Source organism: Balaenoptera acutorostrata, chromosome 1, assembly GCF_949987535.1.
Source record: "Balaenoptera acutorostrata chromosome 1, mBalAcu1.1, whole genome shotgun sequence".
In the NCBI taxonomy this organism is placed as follows: domain Eukaryota; kingdom Metazoa; phylum Chordata; class Mammalia; order Artiodactyla; family Balaenopteridae; genus Balaenoptera; species Balaenoptera acutorostrata.
This window is the reverse complement of record NC_080064.1, coordinates 97,364,287-97,389,168: the sequence shown is the minus strand read 5'-3', so window position 1 is coordinate 97,389,168 and position 24,882 is coordinate 97,364,287. Positions and strand designations below refer to the sequence as shown.

Genomic DNA, 24,882 nt, shown 5'->3' with positions numbered 1-24,882 from the left:
CCAATTTAACAAAATAGAAAAGGTATTACTTCTGAACAATACTAACAGATACATTGTTAAATCAGAACACATGGAGACAACTTCAGAGATGGATGCAGGTATGGCGGGGCTGAAGCTCACATAACTTTGGAGGCATTTTTTAAGGAAAAGAATTAGGTACAGGGTCTTATAAGGGGACTGTGTAAGTGAGGAGTCCTGAATTTTAGGCAGCAAGTCTGCTCCTTGAAGGAAGTCAGAGTGAAAGTGTCCAGGCCCAATGCTCAGCACAGAGCAAGCATACAAAATTTTAAGATATTACTGAAGAACTCTGCATCCAGCCTGTTCTTCTACATATTAGGTCCTAAACAAATCTCTCTTAGATACTGCTAACTGACCCCTGACTTGTCCCTTCTTAGAAAACAGGTTCTAATGAAAGTTTTGCTGTTCAACCAGGAATGACACAGGATTCCAATAAGATCTTATCATTTTAATTGACTTTAATGATTATTGCTCATCTGCAAGGATTAATATTGCATTCATTAAAAATCATTCAATACAAAATAAACTTGTTCCTCCCAAGTTGCTCTCTACACGCTCCCTCTGATGCCAGACATTTTCCCACAGTGTCCTTTGTTACATGGCTTGACAGAGACGGAGCCCTTACCTAGTATTTCTATGGACACAGTAATAGATATGGGAGCAGGGGGCAGGCCAGAGGGCAGCAGGACCTGGGCCCCTTCCCTCCAGCAGAACTCACACGATGGATACCACTGTTGGCCAGGTTGGTATCCTTACCCTAAAGGATGTGCTGTTCTGATTGGCTGGTTAAACGCCTTGGGAAAAAGGGCTTGAACCATTAGCATCTACAGAGAAGAAAGCATGGTCACACTGGCAAGGAAGTGGGAAGGGGCTGGTTACGGAGAAACAGGAGAGGGAAAAAAGTTTTGGCAAGATCACTGACCCCTGCTAGGAAGTCACAGAGTGAAAGCTTTCCTTCTTATATTTCTATTTTAAATTAATGTCTGTCTTCTCTGATCAATGGCAATAGGGAAATGAAAATTTCTAGTATCTGGCACTAATGCCTGACCCAACTTTGAAGGATCACCAGCTAGAACAAGTTGAGAATTTAGAATCCTGGATAATTATACACTTAAAGCTCATGAGCATAAAGCTCACCTGACCATGCAGAAATGCTGGTAAGCAGGGTGCATGGCATGGGAATACATCTCTCTTATCTCTGAGGATTCTTTCAGAGTGTGAGCCAGGACATACTGATTATTTTCTCTATGCACAAACTGCCCTTTAAGGTCTCAGTTCATAAACTTTCTGTGACATGTGTCAATCAAAAGTGGTACTGCTTCTGTAAAACTAAAGTTACATGGGTCCTAAAGTCCCAGACAAGTTATACAGAGCTAATTCCCCTCACCCTGACCCAATTTATCCTTCCTCCTCCCATCCACATCTACCTCCCTTTAAGTATTTTAAATTGCAGAAGCACAGCTGATTAGAAATTTGCTCTTAAAGGATAAATCCTAAAGACAGAGCTCAGTGCTGTATACTGAGTAATGGCTCAAGAAATTTGCTTTCAGCACAAGCTGATGGGGCAGAGCTGATAAAATTTACTGTTACGGCCCCAGTTCATTGATGCTATAAACTATGGGCTAGAAACTGAGGGATCATCAGAGTTTGAGATCAGCATTTCTCTAGACTCAACTCTGCACTTTTAGCTCCAAAGGTTCAAAAGATAAACTGATAACAACTAACCACTCAAGCAGCTCCTCAGTATTAAGACTAAACATTTTTCTTACTTAAAAAAACAAAACAAAAAAACAAAAACCAAAAAACAAACAGAACAAAAACAAACAAAAAAAACCCAGAAATAAATGCTAGGGGACAAAATTCAACTTAATAGAGTACAGTCTGGATAAAAACCTGGAAAATGAGAGGGTCTGGTGGGAGTGGAGGAAGGGCTGTACTAAATCCAAGTGGGCCTACCAGATCTTAACAAGCGACACTCACTAGTACACATCTCTGAACCAAACATACCACCTTTACACAGGAAACAGGGCTTGGAACATCTAGGGGAAATTAACATGCACCACCTATATATAACCTACCTGCCTGGTAGGTACCATCCCTGCTCCTCTGAAGAAGTGAAAGAGCACTGATTTCAGCAGCTAAGAAATGGGCTCTTTTAAGGCAATTTAGACATTGCAGATTGTTCCACATAGAAGGTACCTTAGCATTTCCTGTTAATAAGGTACCCAATTAAGACTATAAAGTCCCCAGAAATGGTAAAGAAAGAATCACCTTTCTGGGCTGGGAGAGTAAAATCCTTCTTTAGTGACTAGGGTGAGAAACCTTGAATCTCAGTTTCATCTAAAGAGCCATGAAGCAAGTTCCTGTGTGGTCTGCAGAACTTGGATAATGAGATGAAAAAACAAGAAAGAAATTATAGGAAAAAAAATCAAGAGGAAAGGATTAAGAAGAAAATAAAAGTTTTCTTAAAAAATATTTCTTTTAGAGTTGTGTGGTTCATGTGGACTGGTCCTTGGTAATACGGTCCATTAGTATCTGTAAAGAAAGAGATTGACTGTTTAGTACGTGTGTCTTCCACATGAGAGTTCCAAGAAAAGAATCCAAAACAGAGAACACTCTCCAGGGTCCTTCCCCTGCCCAGGCCAGGGATTCCTGCAGTAATTCCCCAAGGATTATTCCTCCCTGTGCTTCCAAAGGACTTCCAACAATGCCATCTCTAGCTGTATCTCCTGCTCCCTAATACTATAAATCAGTGGTTTTCAACCCTGACAATACATTAGAATAATCTGAAGAAGTTTTACAAAATAAGCTGGGGTCCCATTCTAGACTAACTCTATTAGAATCTCTGGGGGTGAGGCTAAAGCTCCAAAATTCTAGAAAATGCTGACTTCTTTACATCTACTACTAGATATACAATTTCTCTGTTTACCTTGTTAGTGTGAGGCAGAGTTCTTGTACTCTTCAAAATTAGCTATAACACTATTTAAGAAAGCTGGCTAGCCTGCATGGCTTAATATTGGGGAGAAGAGCTTTTCATTTACTTTCTCCCAAGTTACCTGTAATAATTGGGTTTGAATGGCCCATTTTTGTTGAGTCCCAGATATTTTGCTTGGTCATCTGTCAGCTCTGTCAGGTGGGCATCAAATGATGGCAGGTGCAAGCTGGCAACGTACTCATCTAGGAAGAACAAAGCGGCAGGGGGGCAGACTCCATTTCAAATATGCCTCTCAGGGCATAACTTCCCCCTATTTTCATCTGAAGCCTCTTTGAGAGAGAGGACAAGGCTTGGAATAACTCTGAAAGAATCTAACTCGGAATATTTGCTTAATTTAAAAAAAACCCTCAAAGTTGCCTTTAAGGTATTTCTCTCAGTACATCCAGAGTGCATTTAGAAAGCCATTTGCCAGCGGGACAAAATGGGCCGACTTGTTCCTCCCCATTCTTCTCTGGCAAAGCTTTTGGGTTCACCTCAATGGCCAACATACCATGTACTATTCTCACTTTCCTGCAGCAACTTCCTTAGCTGGATTATAGTCAAATTATGAATCAAAGCGGACACCAGTAAGGTGAAAAGAGTTAAGTCATCAACATTTACTTACGATAAGATCCATAAAGGCCTCAAATCTTAGGATCATGGATTTCTAAGGCAGCTGGCACAAATGTATTAGTTCTCCATAGATAAGCTTCCTGGGCTTTTACCTTTATGAATATGAATTGAAAACCAAAAACCAAAACCCAAAGGTAAGCTGAGGTAAGCTGTTGAAGGGGACAACAGCCAGAAGTTTTTTAGCTTTAAGAGGACAGGGGTTTGGGCTGACCAATGAGAGGAGAGGTTAGCACCATATTCAGAAAGGTAAAGAACTAAAGATGATGCATTATGTCACGTGAACACAACACAGTTGACCCCTGGAATGACAGAAGACTGTTCGTATATCTCATAGAAGATGGACAATAAAAACTATATTTGTTTCTGTTGCTCTCATTTTGGTCCCAGGCTATAATCAGTGGTAGTAAGTTTACTAAACTTCATAAAGCTACTCAGGATAAGAGCATCTACCCTAAACCACTGTGCTAAAGCACCTTTACTCATTAGCTGTAATTCTTACTACAATTTTGCAATATATTTAGTATTATTCTCACTTTACTGATAAAGAAACTGAGGCTCATGGAGATTAGAACTTGTCCCGAGGTCCAAAAACCACTAAGTGCTAGAACAGGGATTAGAATCCTGACTCTAAATCCAATGCTTTTCATGATATTCATTTTACCAAACCATGCAACAGTCTGGGGATCAATATAGGTTTCTACTGCTTTCACTCACCCATTTTCTTAGGAAGCAAGTATACATCTTGTTTGTATCGTCCCTCAGGTGCATTATAGAGTTCTATCAGTGCCAAAGCCTAAGGCGGGAAAAGAGGGTCAAAAAACACAAAAACACTTCTTAGGGACATTAAAAAAACAAAAACAGAAGAAATAGATTTAACAGGGTCTTGGGGTAAATACTGAAGTGATCTACCACAGTGGCAGCACGCAGGACTTGGACTGTGGTAAACACCAGCACACATCACAGGAGGATTTACTGGTGTTTTTGTTTAGTTCCTAGTAAAAGAAGAGACTAAATACAACTGAGCTGAAACACTATATTCTAAATTAAAACAGCCAACCAAAGGGACACAAACACTGACTCTGCCTGACTATCTTCTACACTTGAGAAAGCCTAAATCTTGACAATTTGTAACCTGAAGAAAACAGGTTGATAAGAACACAGGAGGGCACACTCTCACTGGAACTCTGATCTAGGTCCAGATCCACTCATCTTAGCGCAGGCTAAGCCGGCCTTTTGTCACATACCTGTGTTGTAGCTGTGATGGACAGAACAAAGGTGGGAACTGTGGAGCAGCTCAGATTGAGCAGACGACCCTGAAACGTTGAAACGGAGCCCTGGTATGAGTTGTGTTATCCCTCTGTCATGTCATGCAAGTCACGCAAATGCAGGAAAGGACTTTATACTCCTCTAGACTCAGTTAGTAGAGGAAGAATTACAGTTCCAAATCAGGACTCTAGGTTTTATCTTATTTTCTGCAAGTCCATCTGAGTCTGACAAACTGAAGAATCAGCTGTGGTCAGGAAGTAGTATGTTACTTAGTAAAAAGTAGATATTTTTTGAGTGATTCTATTTTGGAGACCAGACTATTTGAGAAATATACCTCTATCCAAAGATAGAATTCAGGGAAACATAGGCCGAATATGTTTACCCTGCCGCCCCTCCCCGATGGCTCTAACCATATTGCTTGTGCTGTACTGCCCGAACCCTTGTGTGTGTGCACCTCTGCCAGAAGGACGACGCGTTTGCCATCTGGCCAGATGACATGATCCACCTGAGAACGTACTCGCTCCCATGTCAGCTCCGGAGTGCGGAGGCTGGTCTGAAAGGAAGAGAGTGCAGTTGACTGGCTATAATGGAAGGAAGCAAAAAAAGGCCTATCAACAAATCAATGAGAGAAGGCTTACCACATCAATTTCCGTGTTTGAGTGGCCCATATTGCATACGATACAACTGTTTTTCATGCGATCCAAATGCTCCCGTGTCACTACATTCTTATTTCCTAAAAGTAAAGGAGAGTGGCTGAGGAAACAGATCCTGGCGGGGAACGGTACTGACTGGCTTTCAGTTAAAACATGGGAGAGAGGTTTGCTGGCACTAAAGAGCGTGTATACACTGTGAGGAAAGAAGTGTGCGTTGCATAACAGCTCTTTAGGCTCAGTTATTTGGTTTTAAGATCAAGCAGGATAAAAAGCCATGAAGGAAAAAGGCTCTTTGTTCTGGAAAATATGTTAAGGTTCTGATAGCTTACTCTAGTTCTCAGACTTTTACACAGAACACAGGTCTTACTTACTTTATATAAAAGTCAATTAGATCATTTTCAAGATTTAACCTCAGAGTTAATACTCCTCCATGTACACCAAAGCACTGACACTTACCTGTGCAAGTTATTACGACATCAACTTGCCGGATGACTTCATTTAGCTTTACCACCCTGAACCCATCCATGCTGGAAGAAAAGGAAGGAACACTATGAGCAAAAGCAAGGAGGCAGTGGGACAGAAGCTGGTCACAAAATGAGACAATTAAATGTCTTTCTAAAGTTAAATCCAGGGCTACCTCACTGGAATGGTAGTAATAAGCTGTGCTAAACTATACACACTGGGCTCTTCAGACTCCCCAAGATTCCATCCAGGAAGGGAAAATACCAAGAAGCTCTACGAGTGCCCTATGATTACAATGCAGGGAACAGAGCAATCTTAGTCTTCTCCTTCTTCGAGAAATTTCTCCAAGGAATGGTTAATACAATAATCAAACTCTTAGAAACATAAAGTCCCTGGAGTGAACCTAATGGTATTACCGCTGTTCTTACCAGGCCTGCAGAGCACAGATGGGGTCAATTTCTGTGATATAGACAATTGCTCCGAGGGCCTTGAGAGCAGCACAGCAGCCCTTTCCCACCTGCAGAACATAAGAAAGAAGTCAGGTCCATTCAGGCACGGATATTTAGTAGGCAGGTAGGCTCTCTGGGAGATGGGAATTAGCCTCCCTGAAACCATCAATCATCTAGCAAGTCTTTGCAAAGATGCTCCAATCCAAGCAGAGGAGAAACAGATCCGGATTATGTTGTGACCCTTAGAGGAGTGATTTAGCAGACATTTCAAGGGCTTTAGCAAGGGCTGGAGCTTGGGATAGTAAAAGAGATAAAGGAAATAAAAGTATCACCATCAAGGAAACAAGACCAAGGAAGAGCAACTGTAACCTCTAGTTTCTTGTTCCAGGAAAACCTGATAACTATCACTTGAGAAGCATCTCACTCAAGGACAGCCTAGCAGCTCAGAAACTTCTGTGGGTCATTGTTTATGACAATAAATAAAATCTCTTGTCATCTATTCTAGTTCAGAGATAATCAACTATATGTCACTTCAGATTTTACCCTTCACTCCAGTATAAGTCACCTGTGGGACCAAAATGCTACATATTTACTTGAATTAAGTCTCATAATGAAAAGGTTACTGTTATAACTGGGGGGAAATGATGCCAACATTCCATAGCATAAGACAAAGTGGTGAAATCTAAAAACTCTATTCGTTCTATATGTCTCTATTCATAAATCTGAATAAAGGACTTTTGCTACTATTTTGAGACACTTTATCTAAAAGCATATTTTAAACCCTGCATCAGTGACTCTACACTGACAGCACAAGTCTCCTTCACTCAAAATTTCTAACAAGTCTGTGAAAAGGCAGACAATGAGGCCCAGCTACTTACCTCACCATAGCCACACACCACCACTTGTTTCCCACCGAACATTACATCTGTGGTCCTCTTCAGGCTGTGGAAACAGACAAGCCTCAACTCAAACATTATTAGCTCAAATACAGACCCTCTGAAAATTAGAAGTGTGGGCAATGCCCCATAAGAACTTCAACTGGAAGTTGGTTGGGCTCAGTATGAGATAGAATGCCTCTAACAAACTTTTAAAGCCATAGGAAGACCAGGGGGCAAAACTGGAGGGATATCAGACTAACATTATAACCCAAGCCAAATTTACCCCCTATAAATTTGAATAATTATACATTTCAACCTACCCATCTAAAATGGATTCTCGGCAGCAGTATAAGTTATCAAATTTCTGTTTGGTAACAGAATCGTTGACGTTCATGGCTGGAACACAGAGTTTCCCAGCTTTGGAGAGCTGATACAGCCTAAAGGGAGAAGAAAGCCACAAAAACAAAAACAAAGTTAGCTGGTAAAACACAGTAGCTGGCAAAATCTGCCTAATTCTCTTCAAGCTCTATGCTGCCCTCCCCAGTCTTATTTATTGCCCAAGAATATTAGTAAACAAGGTAATTCCTTGTTATCCCTCCTAACTTCTTTTCATTTTCTCTTCCCCAACTCCCCCCCCCCCTTTTTTTGGAAGGAAAAAAACCTTTCAATTGAAGAAATTTACTTCTCTTTCATAAAAGGGGATACATTTCCTTAGACCAGCATTTTCTTAATCTTTAAAAAAAACCCATGCCTACTTCTGATAAAGATTATCAATGATTCTGATATGGTTCCGTGTGTGTGTGTGTGTGTGTTTAAGCATGTGTAACGTGCCCCCAAATGAGAAACACTTTCTCAGATATTTTTTAGGTATTCCATCAAGCAAATAATATTTTGCCCAGTATTATTTTTTGTAATGTGTATAACATATAGTTTTACAATAGATTTTTTTCGTATTTCAGATATAAAACTATAATCCAAAATTGAATACAGTTTTTCAAGATATATTCACTCCCTACCTCCCAGCAATGACTGAGAATCACAGTGGAATAAATGGGAGAGAAAATGTCTGAACTATAATCTGAAATAACTTCCTTTTAGGGTCTCCTTGATTTTTTTCAAAGGTAAATACTCAAAAGTTTTATCTAAGGAAGATACTCCCATTTAGTTACAAGCCTGAAACATAGCCCTAAAGCCTAAAAGAGACCAGAAGAATCTGCTGAGGCAAGGACACAAGGGGCAGCTACTCCAGAATCTGTTACCTGTGAACACCAGTCACGCTCTCTTCCACAATGCCTCGGATCTTCTTAAACACGTTTGGATACTTCTTATAAACCCAGTGGGTTAAGTCTCCCCCATCATCCAGGATCTATAGAACAGCCAGAAGACTTCTATGGGCATTCAGGCTGCTAGAGCTGGGGGGAACTTTGAACCCACTTTCTGCACTAGTAAGAGAGCCCTGTATGTTTTGGAGAGCACTCCTCAGAGCTCCTTAGAGCAGGTTTAGACAGTGGAAACACAGTCAAATTTGTTGGTGTAAGATGGTTAAAAGGATTCCTAAGTTTGTTCTAGGCTATGGTGAAGAGTAGTAGGCTAATCACAGACTCATTTTTTAGTCTAGAGCCCTGATATAAAGCCCCTTGGAACGTAAAAGGAGAGCAGGGGCAGGAAGGAAAGAAACCAGAATTTTACTCCAAAGAGGTACCATATCATTTTCTTCTATTTCATTCTGCTGTGTTTGAGCCACATGTGTTCAGTTGGTCTTACCCTTCCCCCGCCTTTCCATTCAGTACTCAGACCCATCCTGAATAGGTATCAAGCTAACCATTTTGGCAACAAAGTAAGTGCATAAGACCAAACATCCGAAACATATTTAGGGAACCATGCTTTGAGGGAAAAAAGGAAAGAAATCCATTGTCAAAAGTGTAGGATGAATATGCATTATTACCATGTTGGCTTGCCACCCATCCATGTTCACACAGCGGTCAATACACCACCAGAAGTCATCTTCTGACTCGCCCTTCCAAGCAAACACTGCAACTCCTGTAGAGATGGAAACAACTCAGCTCATTCCTCTTTGGGGGAGTGTCCTATACCAACATCACTCTCTGAGATCCAGGTGAAGAGAAAAAGGCTAAAGAAATTACGCTGGAAAGGAAACAACTTATGGAGGGCAAAAAGTCAAAAGAGCATCTTTAGTTCAGAAATTAGTTAAGAATTTAAGGGATTTTTGTTTTTGAAAGTATTTTAGAACCTTAAAATGTTATTCTCTTTGGTCAATTTTATACGAGGAACTTTATTCTAAGGAGATAAAATGAAGTGGGAATCAAAACAAAGCTGTTCACTACAACATTATTTATATTAGCAAATATCTTGAAACAACCTAATGTTCCACATTAGGAAAACACTGAAGTAAAATCACATGGCCATAAGACTTTTATAAATGATGCTGTCGAAGTTTTCAGTGACATGGAAACTACTTCTGAAAATGTTATATTTACGTTATAAAATTGTATATATACTGAGACTTTTTCATCTCTGTAAAAAGTGAATAGAAAAATGGAAAAATATGTCAAATATTATCTCTGTGTAGCAGGATTTTAGGGGAACCTCTTAAATTTTCTGCAATAAACATCAGAAAAGAGTAAACAAGAAAAACAAAAGTACTATACAGTTGCTTTCTGAGGATCATAGGAAGATGGGAGAACCTTAAAGAAACTTCAGAGTGATTTTCCTTTGAACATTTTAACAATAAAAATTGCTTTATGTTTAATTGAACTCATAAGTAGTTCATATATTTTCAATGCAATATTGAATACCAAATTATCTAATGAACTATCAAATAGATGGTACTTCTTACTTGTGTTCTCTCAAAAGTGAGGAGACTTTTGTGAAAGGAGACCAGCTGAGCTCATACTCACACAGCTCACATAGTTTAAAGTTCTTTCTCATTCATTTAACATTAGAATTGGGCATTTCCCCATATATTAGATTCTTTACAAAGATCATTTTAAATGACTATACAATATTCCACTATGCATACGGACCTTTATTATCCATTTCCTTCCTGTCGACACTTTTATTACCCTCCACATTTTATAGCCCCTAGACATACATGACACTGTAAAGATAATTCTGATATGTAAAAATTATGTTTAGATAATTATTTTGCAGCAAAGTCGGTGAAAAAAGCTGAGCTTACCAGCCTCAGCCAGTGCTGCAGCCACTTCATTCTGAGTGGAGTAGATGTTGCAGGCAGACCAGCGGCAATGAGCCCCCAGGGCACAGAGTGTCTCAATCAACACCTATATAGATGTATAGGAAGACAGAGTGAGAAGGAGGAGGGCCAGACTTGAGTGGTAATTAAGAGAACAATGCCCAGCAACTCAGCAGCAACAGGTGCTACACTGGGAAGTTACAAAAGGGTGTGTAATCCAATAGTTAGTACACTGGAATCTAACTTTACCCCCCACAAATGGTCCCACAAGTCTTAATAACATATTTATAACAATCATATTTTTGCAAATCGAGATCTCCCTAAGTCAGGTTGGTTAAAAGTAGGTTATATCTACACAATCAAAGTAGAAAACCCCATTATTGTGTAACTGGGAGGTTCCACTTATAGTTAGCCCTTGGAAGTTAGATAGGGAAGGAAAAGCAAGTAAAAAAAAAAAAAGAAAAAAGTGTCCCTCCCCACCCCCACTCCCACCAGAAGACCATCACTTTTCTCCCAACAAACTCACCGCTGTCTGGGCTGTGATATGTGTACAGCCCACTATTTTAGCACCAGCCAAGGGCTTCTCCCCCTGAGCACGTTTCCTGAGTGAAATCAGAGCAGACATGTCTGTGAAAGAACAGAGTATTTGAGCTAGGTCTGCACTAGCAATATCATTAATTCCTGCCCCAGCGACATCTAGGGCTGGTCTGGATCTGTTGAGATATGGTGAGGTAAGGAAGAACAACTCTAAGCACATTTTTTTTTTTTTTGGCCATGCCACGCGGCTTGTGGGATTTTAGTTCCCTGACCAGGGACTGAACCCGGGCCCTTGGCAGTGAGAGCATGGAGTCCTAACCACTGGACCGCCAGGGAATTCCCTCTAAGCATACATATTTGATGCCTGGCAGCTTCAACTGCAGAACAACAGCAGTGAGTTGTCATCTAATCACTTGGAATTTCTCTCTTCCTCTACTGTTTCAGCCTTATATGTAGAGGGCTTATATGTAGTCAAATTCTCAAAAGTGATCGAAATGGAAGGTGAGTGTCATCATTCATCTGGGAGAAGAGGGAAGTAGTTATGGCATTGGCTAATGGATTCCTATATACTACAATCATCAGACCAGGAAGAAAGACTTTACATCAGCAGAAGCCACTTGCTTCTGTTTTTCTACGCTGTCTAATCCTATTCTGTCAGTTTGTTTGAGTTCTGTACTCCTGCCCAGTATAGAACATGCCTCCAATGTGAAAGCAACAAGAGTAAAGAGACATTATTGGGAGTGGGGCTGGGTAGAGAAACCAAGATTTAACTGATTGTCAGTCATTTTTACTCTTGCTCCAGCAGAGGGTGCTCAGGATCAAAGACCAAAAGAGACCCTAGGTCACCACATCCTTAGCTGAAAATCCTCCCACATTTGCTGCTTCTGGGAAATCTGGGTCTCTGAGATTGGCAGCTATGGCAGGATCCCGCAGAACTAACCACCATGTACTGATCCAGGACTTGTTGACTCTGCAAGCAGATCTTTGAATATGGTATCATGCGGGAGGAAAAGAGAAACTACTCTGTGTAATTACCACACGCTGAGAACAGGAAGCAGTAGGGAGAACAAGAACAAGAATCCTGAAGCTCAAGCTCCATACAGATAGATTTGTTTATATAAAAGTCCAAGATACTGGAGTTTCCCAGGAGACTTTCAAGTTAGCTTTCAAGCCTTAAGTTGTTTGTGCATCCTGATGACTAGCAAGTGGGTTGCTTCTGGTCCCCTACCCACTCCCTTTCTTTACCTTGCTCTGCAATCTCAATCTCCCGGCGTCCAAATTCTGCCTGCTTGATGTTCTTCACACAGAAATTGCTGCTGCCCTTGGAGTTGGTTTGCTGCTTTTCTCGGGGGGAAACCTCATCATCAGAGCTATCTGTATAGGACGCAGCTAGAGCCAGGAAAGAAAGAAATGAGGAAAGAAAAACCTCAATGGCCCCAACTCCACAGAGTGCAGTCACCAAGGGACTCTCATTTAAGTTAAGCGAACACTCTTAATTGGAGCCACCTTTTACGTCTCTCTCCGTTCTACTCCTCCAGGGTCTAAGAAACGGTATGAATGAAACTGTTGTAGATCTTTCGGTATTGTGGCCCTTTTACCCCCCCGCCCCCGATGACTTTGCCATTAGTGCCTGTGATAAGGAGCTATTGATCCCCAACCTGCACCAGCTCAAGAGAACCCCTCAAAATAGGGGCACTTGGTCCCAACTGGGACTGGAACCAGACATGGCAAAAATGGAAGAATAATTTAGGGCATATAAGGAATGTTATTTCTATAGATCACTAGTTCTCAAACTTATCTAAAGCATCTGTCAGAATCACATGGAAGGTTTGTTGAAACACAGATGGCTAGGGCCCCACTGCCACAAACTCCCATTCAGTAGGTCTCAGATGGGACCCAAGAATTAGCATTTCTAACAAATTCCCAAGTGCTGCTGATATTGCTGTTGAGAGGATCATACTTTGAGAACCATTAATGTAAAAGAATAAAAACAGTAAGATAACCTTATCTTATAAAATCTTATAAAGAGATTTTACACTAGGTTGCACTAAGGAACACAGAAATGACACAAAAGATGAGCAGCACTGGTTCTACTGCCAGCCCTGAGATCACTCAAGATGTTCAACTTTAAAAAGCAGCTTCACAAAAAGCTAAAAATGTCCTTTCAGATAGATATGCAGGAGAATATAAAACAATCACTCCTTACCTCTCAAATCACTTCTTTTCTCTCATTGAATATTTTCCTGATCACCGTCTCTGCCAGTGTACCAGGTCTCTCGCTGACTTCTACATACACATCCTCCTCTGTCCAGCTAACACAAATACTACTAAAGGTTATCTATCCACTAGGACAATTTAACTCTATCACTAAACTTTTAAAAATGCTCTATTAGGTCCCCATAAAACATGGCCATCAAGATCTTTAAAGACTTCTTAAAGCTTCCATCACTCATCCCAACTTTTTCTCTTATAACTCAATCTTCCAAATTTTTTTCTCTTAGCTATAATTAGCCTGCTTGTCACCTATCACTTTTTGTATCTATCTCACTCCAAGACACCTTTTCACTTATGATAGCCATTATATTTTGGAACCTTTTCTTGCACACATGCTCATAGTGAGACTGCATATTCATTTATTTCCGTACTTAAACCCTGTATACCACCATTTGTACTTGTCTGCCTATCTTGTCCATAATGGGTTATCAGTGTCACAGGGCAGAGAATAAGTTTTTAAAAATTGTCTACCCGTTTCTTTTTTTTTAAAACAGTCCTTATACCTCAAGCCCAGTCCTGATGTTAGTAATACAATGCAAACAAGATTATGGCAAAAGAAAATAAATGGCTTTTGGTACAAATTCCTTTGCTGACATTCATAGCAATCTATGACCTTGAGCAAGCCTTTTAATCTTTTAACAATGTTTCCTCAGTTGAACAATGAGGGGGTTGGATTAGATGCCCCATTTCCTCCAGTACTCAAACTAAGATTCTATATACTCTTCCATGTTAGTTTTCTAATACCCGCCTCTAAAGCTGAGAAGGGCACAGTTCAAAGCAGAAAGAAAGACTGCTTCTATAGGGTGAGATAGGAGAGGAGAGCTGAAAAGAAACAGCTGGAGCCACATTAGCTGGACTCTTTCCCACTCCAGAGGTTAACAGGGGAAGATATTTCAACATAAAGGGTAACCTAGTAAATAAAAAGAGCTAAATACCAATTTTTATTGTTGACAATTCAAGCAGTCTTAAAGGCAAGAAAGAAAAATAGGTGGCAGGGTATATCTTTCACAAAGAAATCAGAAATTATGCTTCCAAAGTACACCTCTTCTTCTTCAAGGCCAGTTCCGGCAGCCAAAATACCATTGATTTTCTCCCTTCTCAATGTGGGTGAATAAACGTGGGAATGGGAACCGGCCCAGTACTACCAACCAGGCACTGGCCACAGACCACACACAGAGACCATCCGGGAGGAAAGTCTCAAGATGACAAAAGCTTCTCCAGCTACAACCCTGGCTGGGAACATTCCCATTGCCCAACCACTAGTTATCAGCTTTCAGCACAAAGACAGGCAGTCCTGACATGAGGCATTTTCAGATCCTAGATAAGTGAAGAGAACTGGGTAGAGCACTAGCTCAAGACTCTGGAAGAGGGAGGAGAGATCAGAGAGAACAGGAAGTTCACACCTACCTGAACTGTAGCTGTCAGTGGAGGACTGAGAAATAGAGCGAGACAAAGATCGTCGACCAGTCTTGGTGGGGAATTTGGTGAACTCCTGCATGTCATCAGCAAACTGGATTTGCTATAAGAGGAAGACAAGAAGTTGAAACTTACAACAAGTGTTCTATGAAATGTTTCATTTTTAAAGGCCATACATTGTCTCCCCTAAAAGCTAATATTATCATGTGGCTCCTACTAAGCCAGCAATTCTTCCACCAGAAATGAGGGCGGAGGAGGCTATTCTCTGACTCCTCCCAAAATGCCAATTACTATCTCTTCCCGATGGTTTCAGCAGAATTTTGTGGGGAGAGGGGGAGGAGAGAGAGCTTAAGATCCAACTTCGTTTAGCATTTGTCTAATTTTACAGGTCTTCCTTCCCACGTTCCATAAAGTTTTCTTTTCTCTTATAATCCTGAGACATTAAAGTAAACTCTTTACCCTTGCTCTCAACTCTATCAAAAAGCAGGCATAATCTCTTAGGGCTTCTGCTTGTTTTTTATTTCAGAATATTCTCTTGTAGCACATTCTTATCCTGAAGTTAGCAATGGTCTTGTTTTTTGAAAGAATTATGAAGACATGCCTTAAATGGTGATGGACATTGGGGTGCTAATAGTCAGAGTCCGATCATGTACCTATCCTTCACAAAGCCAATGGAATATTGCCAGAACCTTCTATACACAGTATAGAAGAAAATACCAGAATATTCTAATAAAAATTTAAAAACACACATACCATAGTAAATTCCAACTAATTAGGACTAATTTGAAGGAAGGAGAAAATAATGACTTGGTAAACTCTGTATTAAAAACTTTCTTAACCATAATTCAAAAAGAGTCATGTACCACAATGTTCACTGCAGCACTATTTACAATAGCCAGGACATGGAAGCAACCTAAGTGTCCACTGACAGATGAATGGATAAAGAAGATGTGGCACATATATACAATGGAATATTACTCAGCACTAAAAAGAAACGAAATTGAGTTATTTGTAGTGAGGTGGATGGACCTAGAGTCTGTCATACAGTGAAGGAAGTCAGAAAGAGAAAAACAAATACCATATTCTAACACATATACATGGAATCTAAAAAAAAAAATGGTTCTCATGAACCTAGGGGCAGTACAGGAATAAAGACACAGACGTAGAGAATGGACTTGAGGACACGGGGAGGGGGAAGGGTAAGCTGGGACGAAGTAAGAGTAGCATTGACATATATACACTACCAAATGTAAAATAGCTAGTGGGAAGCAGCTGCATAGCACAGGGAGATCAGCTCGGTGCTTTGCGACCACCTAGAGGGGTGGGATAAGGAGGGTGGGAGGGAGACGCAAGAGGGAGGGGATATGGAGATATACGTATGCATATAGCGGATTCACTTTGTTATATAGCAGAAACTAACACAACACTGTAAAGCAATTATACTCCAATAAAAATGTTAAAAAAAAACAGCTTTCTTAAATGAAATAAGGCAGAAACAGATAACTTTTGAAGGATACTTGGAAGACTGGCTTTAATAAATAGCAAATAGCTTACAATTAACATTATTTATAGTTAAATTAATTAGTGTTTCTGAAGTGTAGGAAAACACTTCTATTAACTGGTTTAAACCTTCCTCCTAAACTCCTGTTTAAACTCTGATAAACCCTTTCTTTGAAATATAAAATAAACCTCGACCTCCTCTGAAAAACAGAATGGTTTGAGAATCTGAATCAAGCTTCTCCTCACAAGCTGATTAAATCTGAAAAGGTTCCCATGGAGAATTCATTAAGCTAAGTTTTCAGCAAATAATATCTGGAAATGTAACCTATTACAGATTAAAATCTTCTCTCCATAATGCTAGCAACCTGGTTATAGGCATATTGAAGCCAGGAATAGTAAAACGCCCATTAGTTACAGCTGCTAAACATTCCCCTCCTCTGTCATATGTACCCTCCAGCTAGGGTAACATCTGGTGGCAGTGTAAGAATCAGGCATAACTGTGCAGCCTAGGCACAGGCAGCTAATATGAGCAAGGCGATTACTGAATTAGTAGGATTCTACAGGTAATGAAGCAGTAATCAAGAGAACACAGACTTGTGTTTTTACACCAAGAATCAAAACAGAGAATACTGATGTCATAGATAATACTACTGGGCAGCAGTCCTGAAAGAAAAACTTCAGTGTACTTTCATTTTAAACCTACCTTGGCTTAACATCCAACTGGGCAGTTTTTCTTTAGGTTACTTTGTGAAATACAGAGGAGGCAGAGTCCACAGACTGTATTTTTAAGTCTAAGGATAGATCCTAAAGGAATGGAAGGGAAAGAGAGCTACATATCCTGGCATCTAGACCAGGGTCTTGCACATAGGAAGCATTCAATAATTATTTGTAGAATGAGTGAACCTTTCAAATTTCTTTCTTCTGTAAGATCAAATCAATCGAATTTCAAAAATAAATAAGTAAATAATAAAGATTCAAGCTAAACCACAAACACTACACCTGAACTTGATTAACAAGTATCTTCGTACACCTGAAGAAGCAGCTTTTTTAGTTTAGGTGCTAAAACTTTAATTAGCTTAAATGTCAAAAAGACAACTGCCTTTCAAACCCAAACCAAACCAAAACCATTTATTGAAGTGGCCACAAGTCAGCATCTGCCCTTCTAGATAGGATTTCCCACTGTATGTTCACATGACTTCTGCAGTCAGCAAAGCTAGATTTACTGAAGAGATTAATCCAGGACCAAGGTAATGACTTTCAATGCAATATGCAGTTATTTTGGTGGCAGAAAAAAAGTCAAGAGACCATCAACACCGTTTAACACTCTCCAGAGGCAGCTCTTCCTCCATCAGCTTCCTTGCTCCTGGCCTAGGCAGCCTATTTGGAAGTTGCTCTCCTCTAATAACTGTTACGATTCCCTCCCTGTTCATCTTTTTTTTTTCCCCAAACGTTCTGGGTATATTCCCAGACACCACCTACCTGGGGGTAGGAAGGGTGGGGGAGGGAAATGCAATAACATTTGCAGTTTTTTTAAATAAAAAATATAGACAGCCTGCTGTGTCAAGACAGAAATGTATTTCTTTAGCAACCTAAGAACTAATAGTCATAATCCCACCCTGTAGAATGGGATTAGGCTTCAGTAGTCTAAAGCTTAGCAAAATCTTTCCCATCTAAAAATATGAGACTGTTGCAAGACTGCAGCAGCTTACTAATCACTGCAGCGCCTCATCTCTCAGATAATGAATATGGTCCATATTTGAAGTGGGCAGAGAGTTAACTCAGGCCATGACATAAATGGGCCGCTGTCTATTCTTGCAGCATTTTGATAATCTCAATGCTTATAAATAAAATGATTCAGCTACACAAAGATACATGATAACCTTGTCTTCTCTCCCACCCCAAACTACTTGCAGAAGAGAACCTATGTCAATAACTGCTGCTGTGAAATGCAGCTTCTCCGCTAGTTTCCATCAGGCCTGCTAGCTCCACTGGCTGTCTTCATAGCTAGTAGCTCTGTCTTCTCCTTGGTGAAGTACCTCCTGGAGTGTTGTTCACCTTCACATTGTAAATAGACAGTGTTGCCAAAAGCAATTTACAGATATCACAAGTTTTCTCTCTAGTGAAGCCAGATCTCAATAATAGCCTTCTAACTGGGTTGGACTCGCTGTACTTAAGCAAAACACGGTCAGTTAGTTGAAAACAAAATACAAAAAACGACTACAAAGTCGTTCTGTTTACATTACTTCCTATTTATCATGATTTCTTCCAATCATTATTAAGTCTTAATTGGTATGCTTTCATGTTTCTTCAAATCTAGACCTGTAAGGAATGCCAGGTCTAATATGATGTAGGATGGGGATGAGGAGGAGGGAAAAGAAGATAGTTGAAGTCCAAAAAGGATCTGAAAATCAAAAAGTCCTATGTTAAAGAACTATTCTGTGTTTCAATACTCACCACCCCATATAAACAGCCTTACCCACAACAAACACACCAGTGTTCTATTTTTTTGGCCGAGCCGCATGGCTTGCAGGATCTTAGTTCCTCCACCAGGGATTGAACCCGGGCCCACGGCAGTGAAAGCACTGAGTCCTAACCACTGGACCGCCAGGGAATTTCCACCAGTGTTCTATTCTTGAACTAATATCAATCATATATGAGAAAGGTTAGAATATCAGATTGACCCATTCTGCAAATAGCACATCCAAATACAGAAGTGTACTTGCTGTGCCTCAGCGACTCAATTAAATGTCAGGCCAATTTTATGTGCTATTTTAGAGCACCTTTTAAAATAGCTTGGTGGGTACAATGGTTGACTCTTCTATGTGATACTGAGAATGGTACGAAAAGCTCTACTGAAGAAACAATTTGGCCTATGGTACATCTACCACCTAGTTCTAAGTCTAGTGACAGAGTGAGCTAAAAGAATTGCTCTACAGAACTTAGCAAGAAGAAGGAATCATAGGCAATCGATAACAGCTATAAGACTCTAGAGAAGAAAAACAGTCGTATACTACTTGTTTAGTTGATCTTAATTGATATTTTTTACCATCAGAAGCTGAGAAGTTTACTTCCACAAACACATGGTCTATCTACTCAGATTAAGTAGCTTAATTACACTTCCTTCCGAGGTCCCACCCAATTTTGGCTTCTAGGTCCTAAATCAGAGAATTAACAGCCACCAGAATTCCGCTATGACACTATGGCCAGTGGAGGGTGATCAGGATAATATTCAGAGTATTATTTCCTTTAGTCAATACATCTAGTAGGCACCAACTAAGTACTCAGTGCTATTTCAGGAAAGATCTATGGAAGATCTATGGAAAGATCTATGGACTCCTTCCAGGACTCCTACCACATCTTTTCTAATCCCCTTTTCACACATCTTCTGGCTAATTTATTCTTTCTTCCACAGATTCTACTCTCACCTGCTCTTTTTTCAGAGGAAATGAAGAGAGTATGGCTGTCAGCATAAAAAAAGTCCAAGACCTTTTTTTGATACTTACCACTGATCAGTCTGATTCCCATTTCAGATGAATCCAAAGAAGCAGTTATCAATAAACACCAACTTCTTGGTACAAGAACTATTTCAGACTTTCAATCAGGCAAAAGAAATTTCCCAAAGATGAAAGGCATCCCTTTCTCAACTCGTGGCCCGCAGGTACACCAACAGAAAACAGCTTATCTCAAGGGAATCAATCTCAGGCCACAGAGTCGAATCCAGAGCCACCTCCAGTCACTTCTTCCATTCCCTGGTGCAGAAACCAGTCTTCTGAGACTCGGCAGGTTTTGGCTGCTCACTGTCCTCCTTCCCTGTCTCAAATTTCTTAAGTTCTCAGTTTCCCCAGATGGGGCCTGAGTTTCTAGAGGGAGGGGGTAGGCAATCTAATCACAGCACACATCTCCCTCCCTCACTCCACCGGGCTGTGTCTCAACAGTAACAGGATATAACACACAAACACACACACACTGCTAGAATCCAATTCCACTGTCAGAAGAAACACTCCTTTCAAAATGGGACTCAACTTGATCTTTCTTCAATGTTGGTGGAAGCAAGGGGTGTGGCAAAACCAGGGCCCACACTGCTGAGTCACTTAAGTGGTGAGGAAGGAACATAAAGCTTGAAAAACTCTGCCAAAGAGTGGTTTTACCCTTATCAGCTGCCCCCCCTCTCTTCGTATCAGAGAGCACACTTCATTGGTTTTCTATTATCTCCTAAAGTGCTCTAGTGAAAATGAGTGATCTAGGCCTCCAACTGCCAACTAGAGGTAAAATTAAGAGGTTTAAAAAAATGGCAACAAGTAGGAGGAAAGCCTTCCTAATCTTTTGAAAACCACAAATTACAACAGAACATAACACGCAACCGGACTATGTTTCAATGCCTATTTAGCTATCTACCTGTCCAATTGCCTGGCCAGTCCCAACGTTCCTCGTCCTCAATCCGTCTACCAATATTATATGAAAACATTCCAGTCATTCTTCTTTTTCTCCTGACACTGAATTATCATTAACTCTAGGGTTGTTTTTTTTTTTTTTCGTTGCTGTTTTTTGTACAGGTGACTGAAGAAATCTAGGTTCTTAGAACATACCCATGACTTTACTGATACACCAAACTTCCCCCCGCCGCACCCCGCAGCACCAGTTGCACTTTCTATTTATTTTTCCAACTTTATTATGATGATTTTCAACATAAAAAAAATTAAAATAATATAATGAACATTTGTATACCCTCCACCTAGATTGAAGCTTTCCATTTTCCATATTAGGTTTCTTTCTCTCTATATATACATATATACACATGCATACTTTCAAACAGTCCTGCAAAAAAAAATTTCCAAATATAAAAATTCATAGTAAATTCTTCAGAGTGCATCTTCTAACAAAGATATTCTTCTACAGAACCACTATAACATTATAATACTTAAGAACATTAACAACAGTTCTGTATCATCAAATATCCAGTCTGTATTCAAATTTACTTAATTTTTCTCAAGTATATCCTTCATAGTTGTAAACCCGACTCTTCCAACCCAGGATGGAATCAAGGTTCACTAAATGCATTTGGTTGTTATGTTCTTCTAGTCTCTGCTAATCTAGAAGAGTTCTCCTGCTTCCCACCTGCCCCCGTCCCTGCCCCACCCCGCTCTGTGATACTGACTTTTCCTCCCAGAGTCCAAGCCAGTTGCCTTATAGAATCTCCCATATTTTGAATTTTTCAGACTGTTTCCTTCCTGTGAACTGGATGTTCAGTTTTGGGGGTTGGTTAGAAAGAGGTTAAAATTTGGCAAGAATATTTCATAGTTGGTGTTGTATACTTTACTTCGCAGCATATCAGGAGGCACATAAAGTCAGGTTGTTCCACTACTGGGGACACTAACCTGAAACCCTTGGTTAAAGTGACGAACATCAGTCTTTGAAAGGAATATTTTCTCCTTTGCAAGTAAAGGTTAATTTGTGGGGTGATCCTTGTCAGCCTGTGAATGTCCTGTTCCCTAGTGACTTTACCATCTGTTCATAATCCTTGCCTGAGCCAATTATACTGGGGAGGAGGGGGGTTTATAGAATCATGATTCCTATCATTCTTTCCACATATATTAGGCTGGCATGTAAAGAAAAGCTTTTCTTCTCTTTCACTTTTTTTTTTTTTACATGTCATTCATATTTTATTTATCCAATATGTTACACTCAATTATACGAGTGCACTGAATGCTCCAATTGTCCCAAACTGGGCCACTGGGAGCCTCCTTTAAGCTGACTCTTCTGTTCTTTTGACATGATCCCATTTAAATGATTCCTTTCTTTCCGACATAAGAAGATATACCAGGCTCATCTTGTTCTTCCTCTGCTTCAGACCTAGAATCAGTCATTTCTCCAGGGAGCCCTGATTTCTTTCAGCGGGGAAAGGTATTTAGAAACTAAAATCTGGATATAATGTCTGCCTATTGCTATGAGAGGTGTCAGTGCTTCTAAGTTCTTTCAGTAGAGAGAGAAATTAATCTTTTTTGTTTTACTCATGAGTTCATATTGATACTTCTATTTCAAATTTAACTACCATTTCTTAAACTTTTAATTTTCCTATTTGTATCTTTTTTTTTATGGTGACAATCTTGGTCTCTAATAGCAATACAATATTTACTTATTTGCTTTAGTCTATACTACACATAAAATAATTTCAAAATTACAAGACTAATATTATTATTAACAATAATCTATGCAGTGAAGTGTCAATATTTCATTGAAGTTCTTTTTCTCCTTAGAATATATTTCACAAAGAGTATGCAGAGTCAAAGTACTTTTTTCTGGGTGATTGTGTAATCTTCCTGATACGTAGTTAGGTTCATTTGTTTCTGTTTATATGCAATTTTAAGATTTCCTTTTTCTTCTCTTAATTTTATTTTTTGACATATAAAACACATCTCAAAAATTTTAAAGGTATACTCAGAGAAGTCTCATTTCCATTCCTATCCCCCCAACTCTGTTCCACTCTCCCTAGTTTTCATTAGTTTCTGGTTTAGCCCTCTTATGTTCATTTTTTGAGGTAGGAAAAGCAAATATGTATTTATATTCTTATTTTCCCTCTCTTACTCAAAAGGTAGCATGCTAAAATATTCTGCACCTTGTTTTTTTTTTTTTTCACTTGGAAATCACTTTGTATTGGTTCAGAGAGTACAAGAATCAACAATTCTTGAATGTCGGGAAAGACCAAGCCTGGTTACACATATATACAAACCTTACATGTTTGTAATAAAAAGTCATTAGCCTTAATTCGCAGTCCTCTTTAAAGCCAATACTGATTTTAAGTGAAGCTCACAAGATGTTAAACTTGCAAACCTTACTGCAAAGTATGCTGGGATATTCTTTAAGATGAAAACTTGTCAACTGCTTACAAATTAGGCAAATCTGTATTCTTCAAACAAATTGCTATGAGAAGAAAAGTTAACACTGAAAGCAAGTAATCAGTGGATAGCTCTAGAAGGAAGATGGAGTCTGGCATTTTGGAAGGTGGCCACATAGACTGAGTAAATGCCATCTGTGTAATTTCTTAGCCTATCAAGTTCGAACAAGGTTGGAGATGTTATAAGAACAATTCTTCCTTCCTTGATCTGGAAGTCTAGCTTAAATAAACTTGAAAGCCAATTACATCTTTGAAATTTAAACCCTCTTTACATATTCACTTGAGTGCGTGAATCCCACCTGTGACATGGCAGAAGAAATACAAGTAGCTCCCAATAAGTAGCAGCTGAGTCCACGAGGGTCAGCATTCAGAACCTAGACTAATACTCAACAAAGGTTAATGAGACATTTTTTTTAGTCACCATCCACTGCTTCCCATCAAGTACAGGCTCAAGGGAGGAAAAAGCCATCAAAACTCAATATTAAATAACATTATCTGACTTTAAAGACCTAATGTTAAATACTATGTAGTAACAGGTATTGCTTCCAAAGATGAGTGGGCCAATGGGACTCTTCAGAATCCATTCTGTAGTTAGACTGGATATTTTCAAGTTCAAAGGACAAGGTGAAACCACTTTAAAGACCAGCTGCAGCAAGCTTTAGTTTCCACAGCTCTTAAAAACAAAACACAAAATATTAAGCTTCTAATACATGGACAAGACTCTATCAAAGATAATCAGTCACATCAAAAACATGATTGTAGGGACTTCCCTGGTGGTGCAGTGGTTAAGAATCCACCTGCCAGTGCAGGGGACATGGGTTCGAGCCCTGGTCCGGGAAGATCCCACATGCCATGGAGCAACTAAGCCTGTGCGCCACAACTACTGAAGCCCGCGTGCCTAGAGCCCGTGCTCAGCAACAAAAGAAGCTACCACAATGAGAAGCACGCGCACCACAACAAAGAGTAGCTCCCATTTGCCACAACTAGCGAAAGCCCGCGCGCAGCAACTAAGACCCAACACAGCCAAAAATAAATAAATAAATAAATAAATAAATAAATAAAACGTAATTGTATTTTTCATTCTAGAGAGGCAGTATTTGCCATCCTTCTTGACGTTCTAACTTGAGGTGTTTACGTTCAATTTTAGATAAGTCTCAGTATAAAATAATGACCTTAGATAGCCTATAAGAAACAAGCTGGTTGAAAGAAATTGTAGGCTGAAACTTCTTCGGAGCTATTGAAAAATAAGAGCTACCTGCTGTTCCAGAATGAATACAGTACAATCCCCCTATTCTCTCTGCCTCCCAGACCTGAAGACAAAAGTTTGGGTTTTCCTGATCTATGACTTTCTGATTAGCCATATTCTAATGAGTAAAGTGGACAGATGAGCAAGGATAAAGGTCTCTTGCTTTTGGCTGTATGGTAAACCAAAAGCCAAAATCAACTCTTGTATAGGAAAAGTTATTCAGCAATTTTACCAGTAACACTGCTAGAATATCACTGATCTAAATGTTTTTCAAACCATTTTTGTTTAAATCTTGGCATACAAAGAACAAGTAAAACCACCGGAGAGCACTCAATTAGGACTTTTTTTTTTTTAACTAATAATTGTCAGTGTTATCTTTGTCATTCTTTTTTTTTTTTTTAGAAATTCACGTTCTTTTATTTATTTATTTATGACTGTGTTGAGTCTTCGTTTCTGTGCGAGGGCTTTCT

General features: G+C 39.6%; 1 protein-coding gene across 3 annotated transcripts in view; it reads right to left on the bottom strand.

Moving 5' to 3' along the window:
- Positions 1–455: 455 nt before the first annotated feature.
- Positions 456–24,882, bottom strand: part of AHCYL1 (adenosylhomocysteinase like 1) — a 40,266-nt gene continuing 15,839 nt past the window's right edge. The window contains exons 1-17 of one of the 3 annotated variants that reach the window (XM_007169448.3): positions 19,778–20,052; positions 14,766–14,877; positions 12,330–12,473; positions 11,074–11,174; positions 10,533–10,635; positions 9,279–9,373; positions 8,593–8,699; positions 7,654–7,770; positions 7,334–7,397; positions 6,435–6,523; positions 6,001–6,071; positions 5,530–5,624; positions 5,346–5,444; positions 4,870–4,938; positions 4,340–4,418; positions 3,075–3,195; positions 456–2,553 (exon numbers count right to left, since the gene is read on the bottom strand). In XM_007169448.3, the coding sequence (XP_007169510.2) occupies positions 2,547–2,553; positions 3,075–3,195; positions 4,340–4,418; positions 4,870–4,938; positions 5,346–5,444; positions 5,530–5,624; positions 6,001–6,071; positions 6,435–6,523; positions 7,334–7,397; positions 7,654–7,770; positions 8,593–8,699; positions 9,279–9,373; positions 10,533–10,635; positions 11,074–11,174; positions 12,330–12,473; positions 14,766–14,856 (1,452 nt within the window). In that variant the 5' untranslated portion in view covers positions 14,857–14,877; positions 19,778–20,052 and the 3' untranslated portion in view covers positions 456–2,546. Of the gene's footprint in view, positions 2,554–3,070; positions 3,196–4,339; positions 4,419–4,869; positions 4,939–5,345; positions 5,445–5,529; positions 5,625–6,000; positions 6,072–6,434; positions 6,524–7,333; positions 7,398–7,653; positions 7,771–8,592; positions 8,700–9,278; positions 9,374–10,532; positions 10,636–11,073; positions 11,175–12,329; positions 12,474–14,765; positions 14,878–19,777; positions 20,053–24,882 lie in introns of those variants that run through there. The other 2 variants (XM_007169446.3, XM_057547181.1) reach the window with 2 other exon arrangements.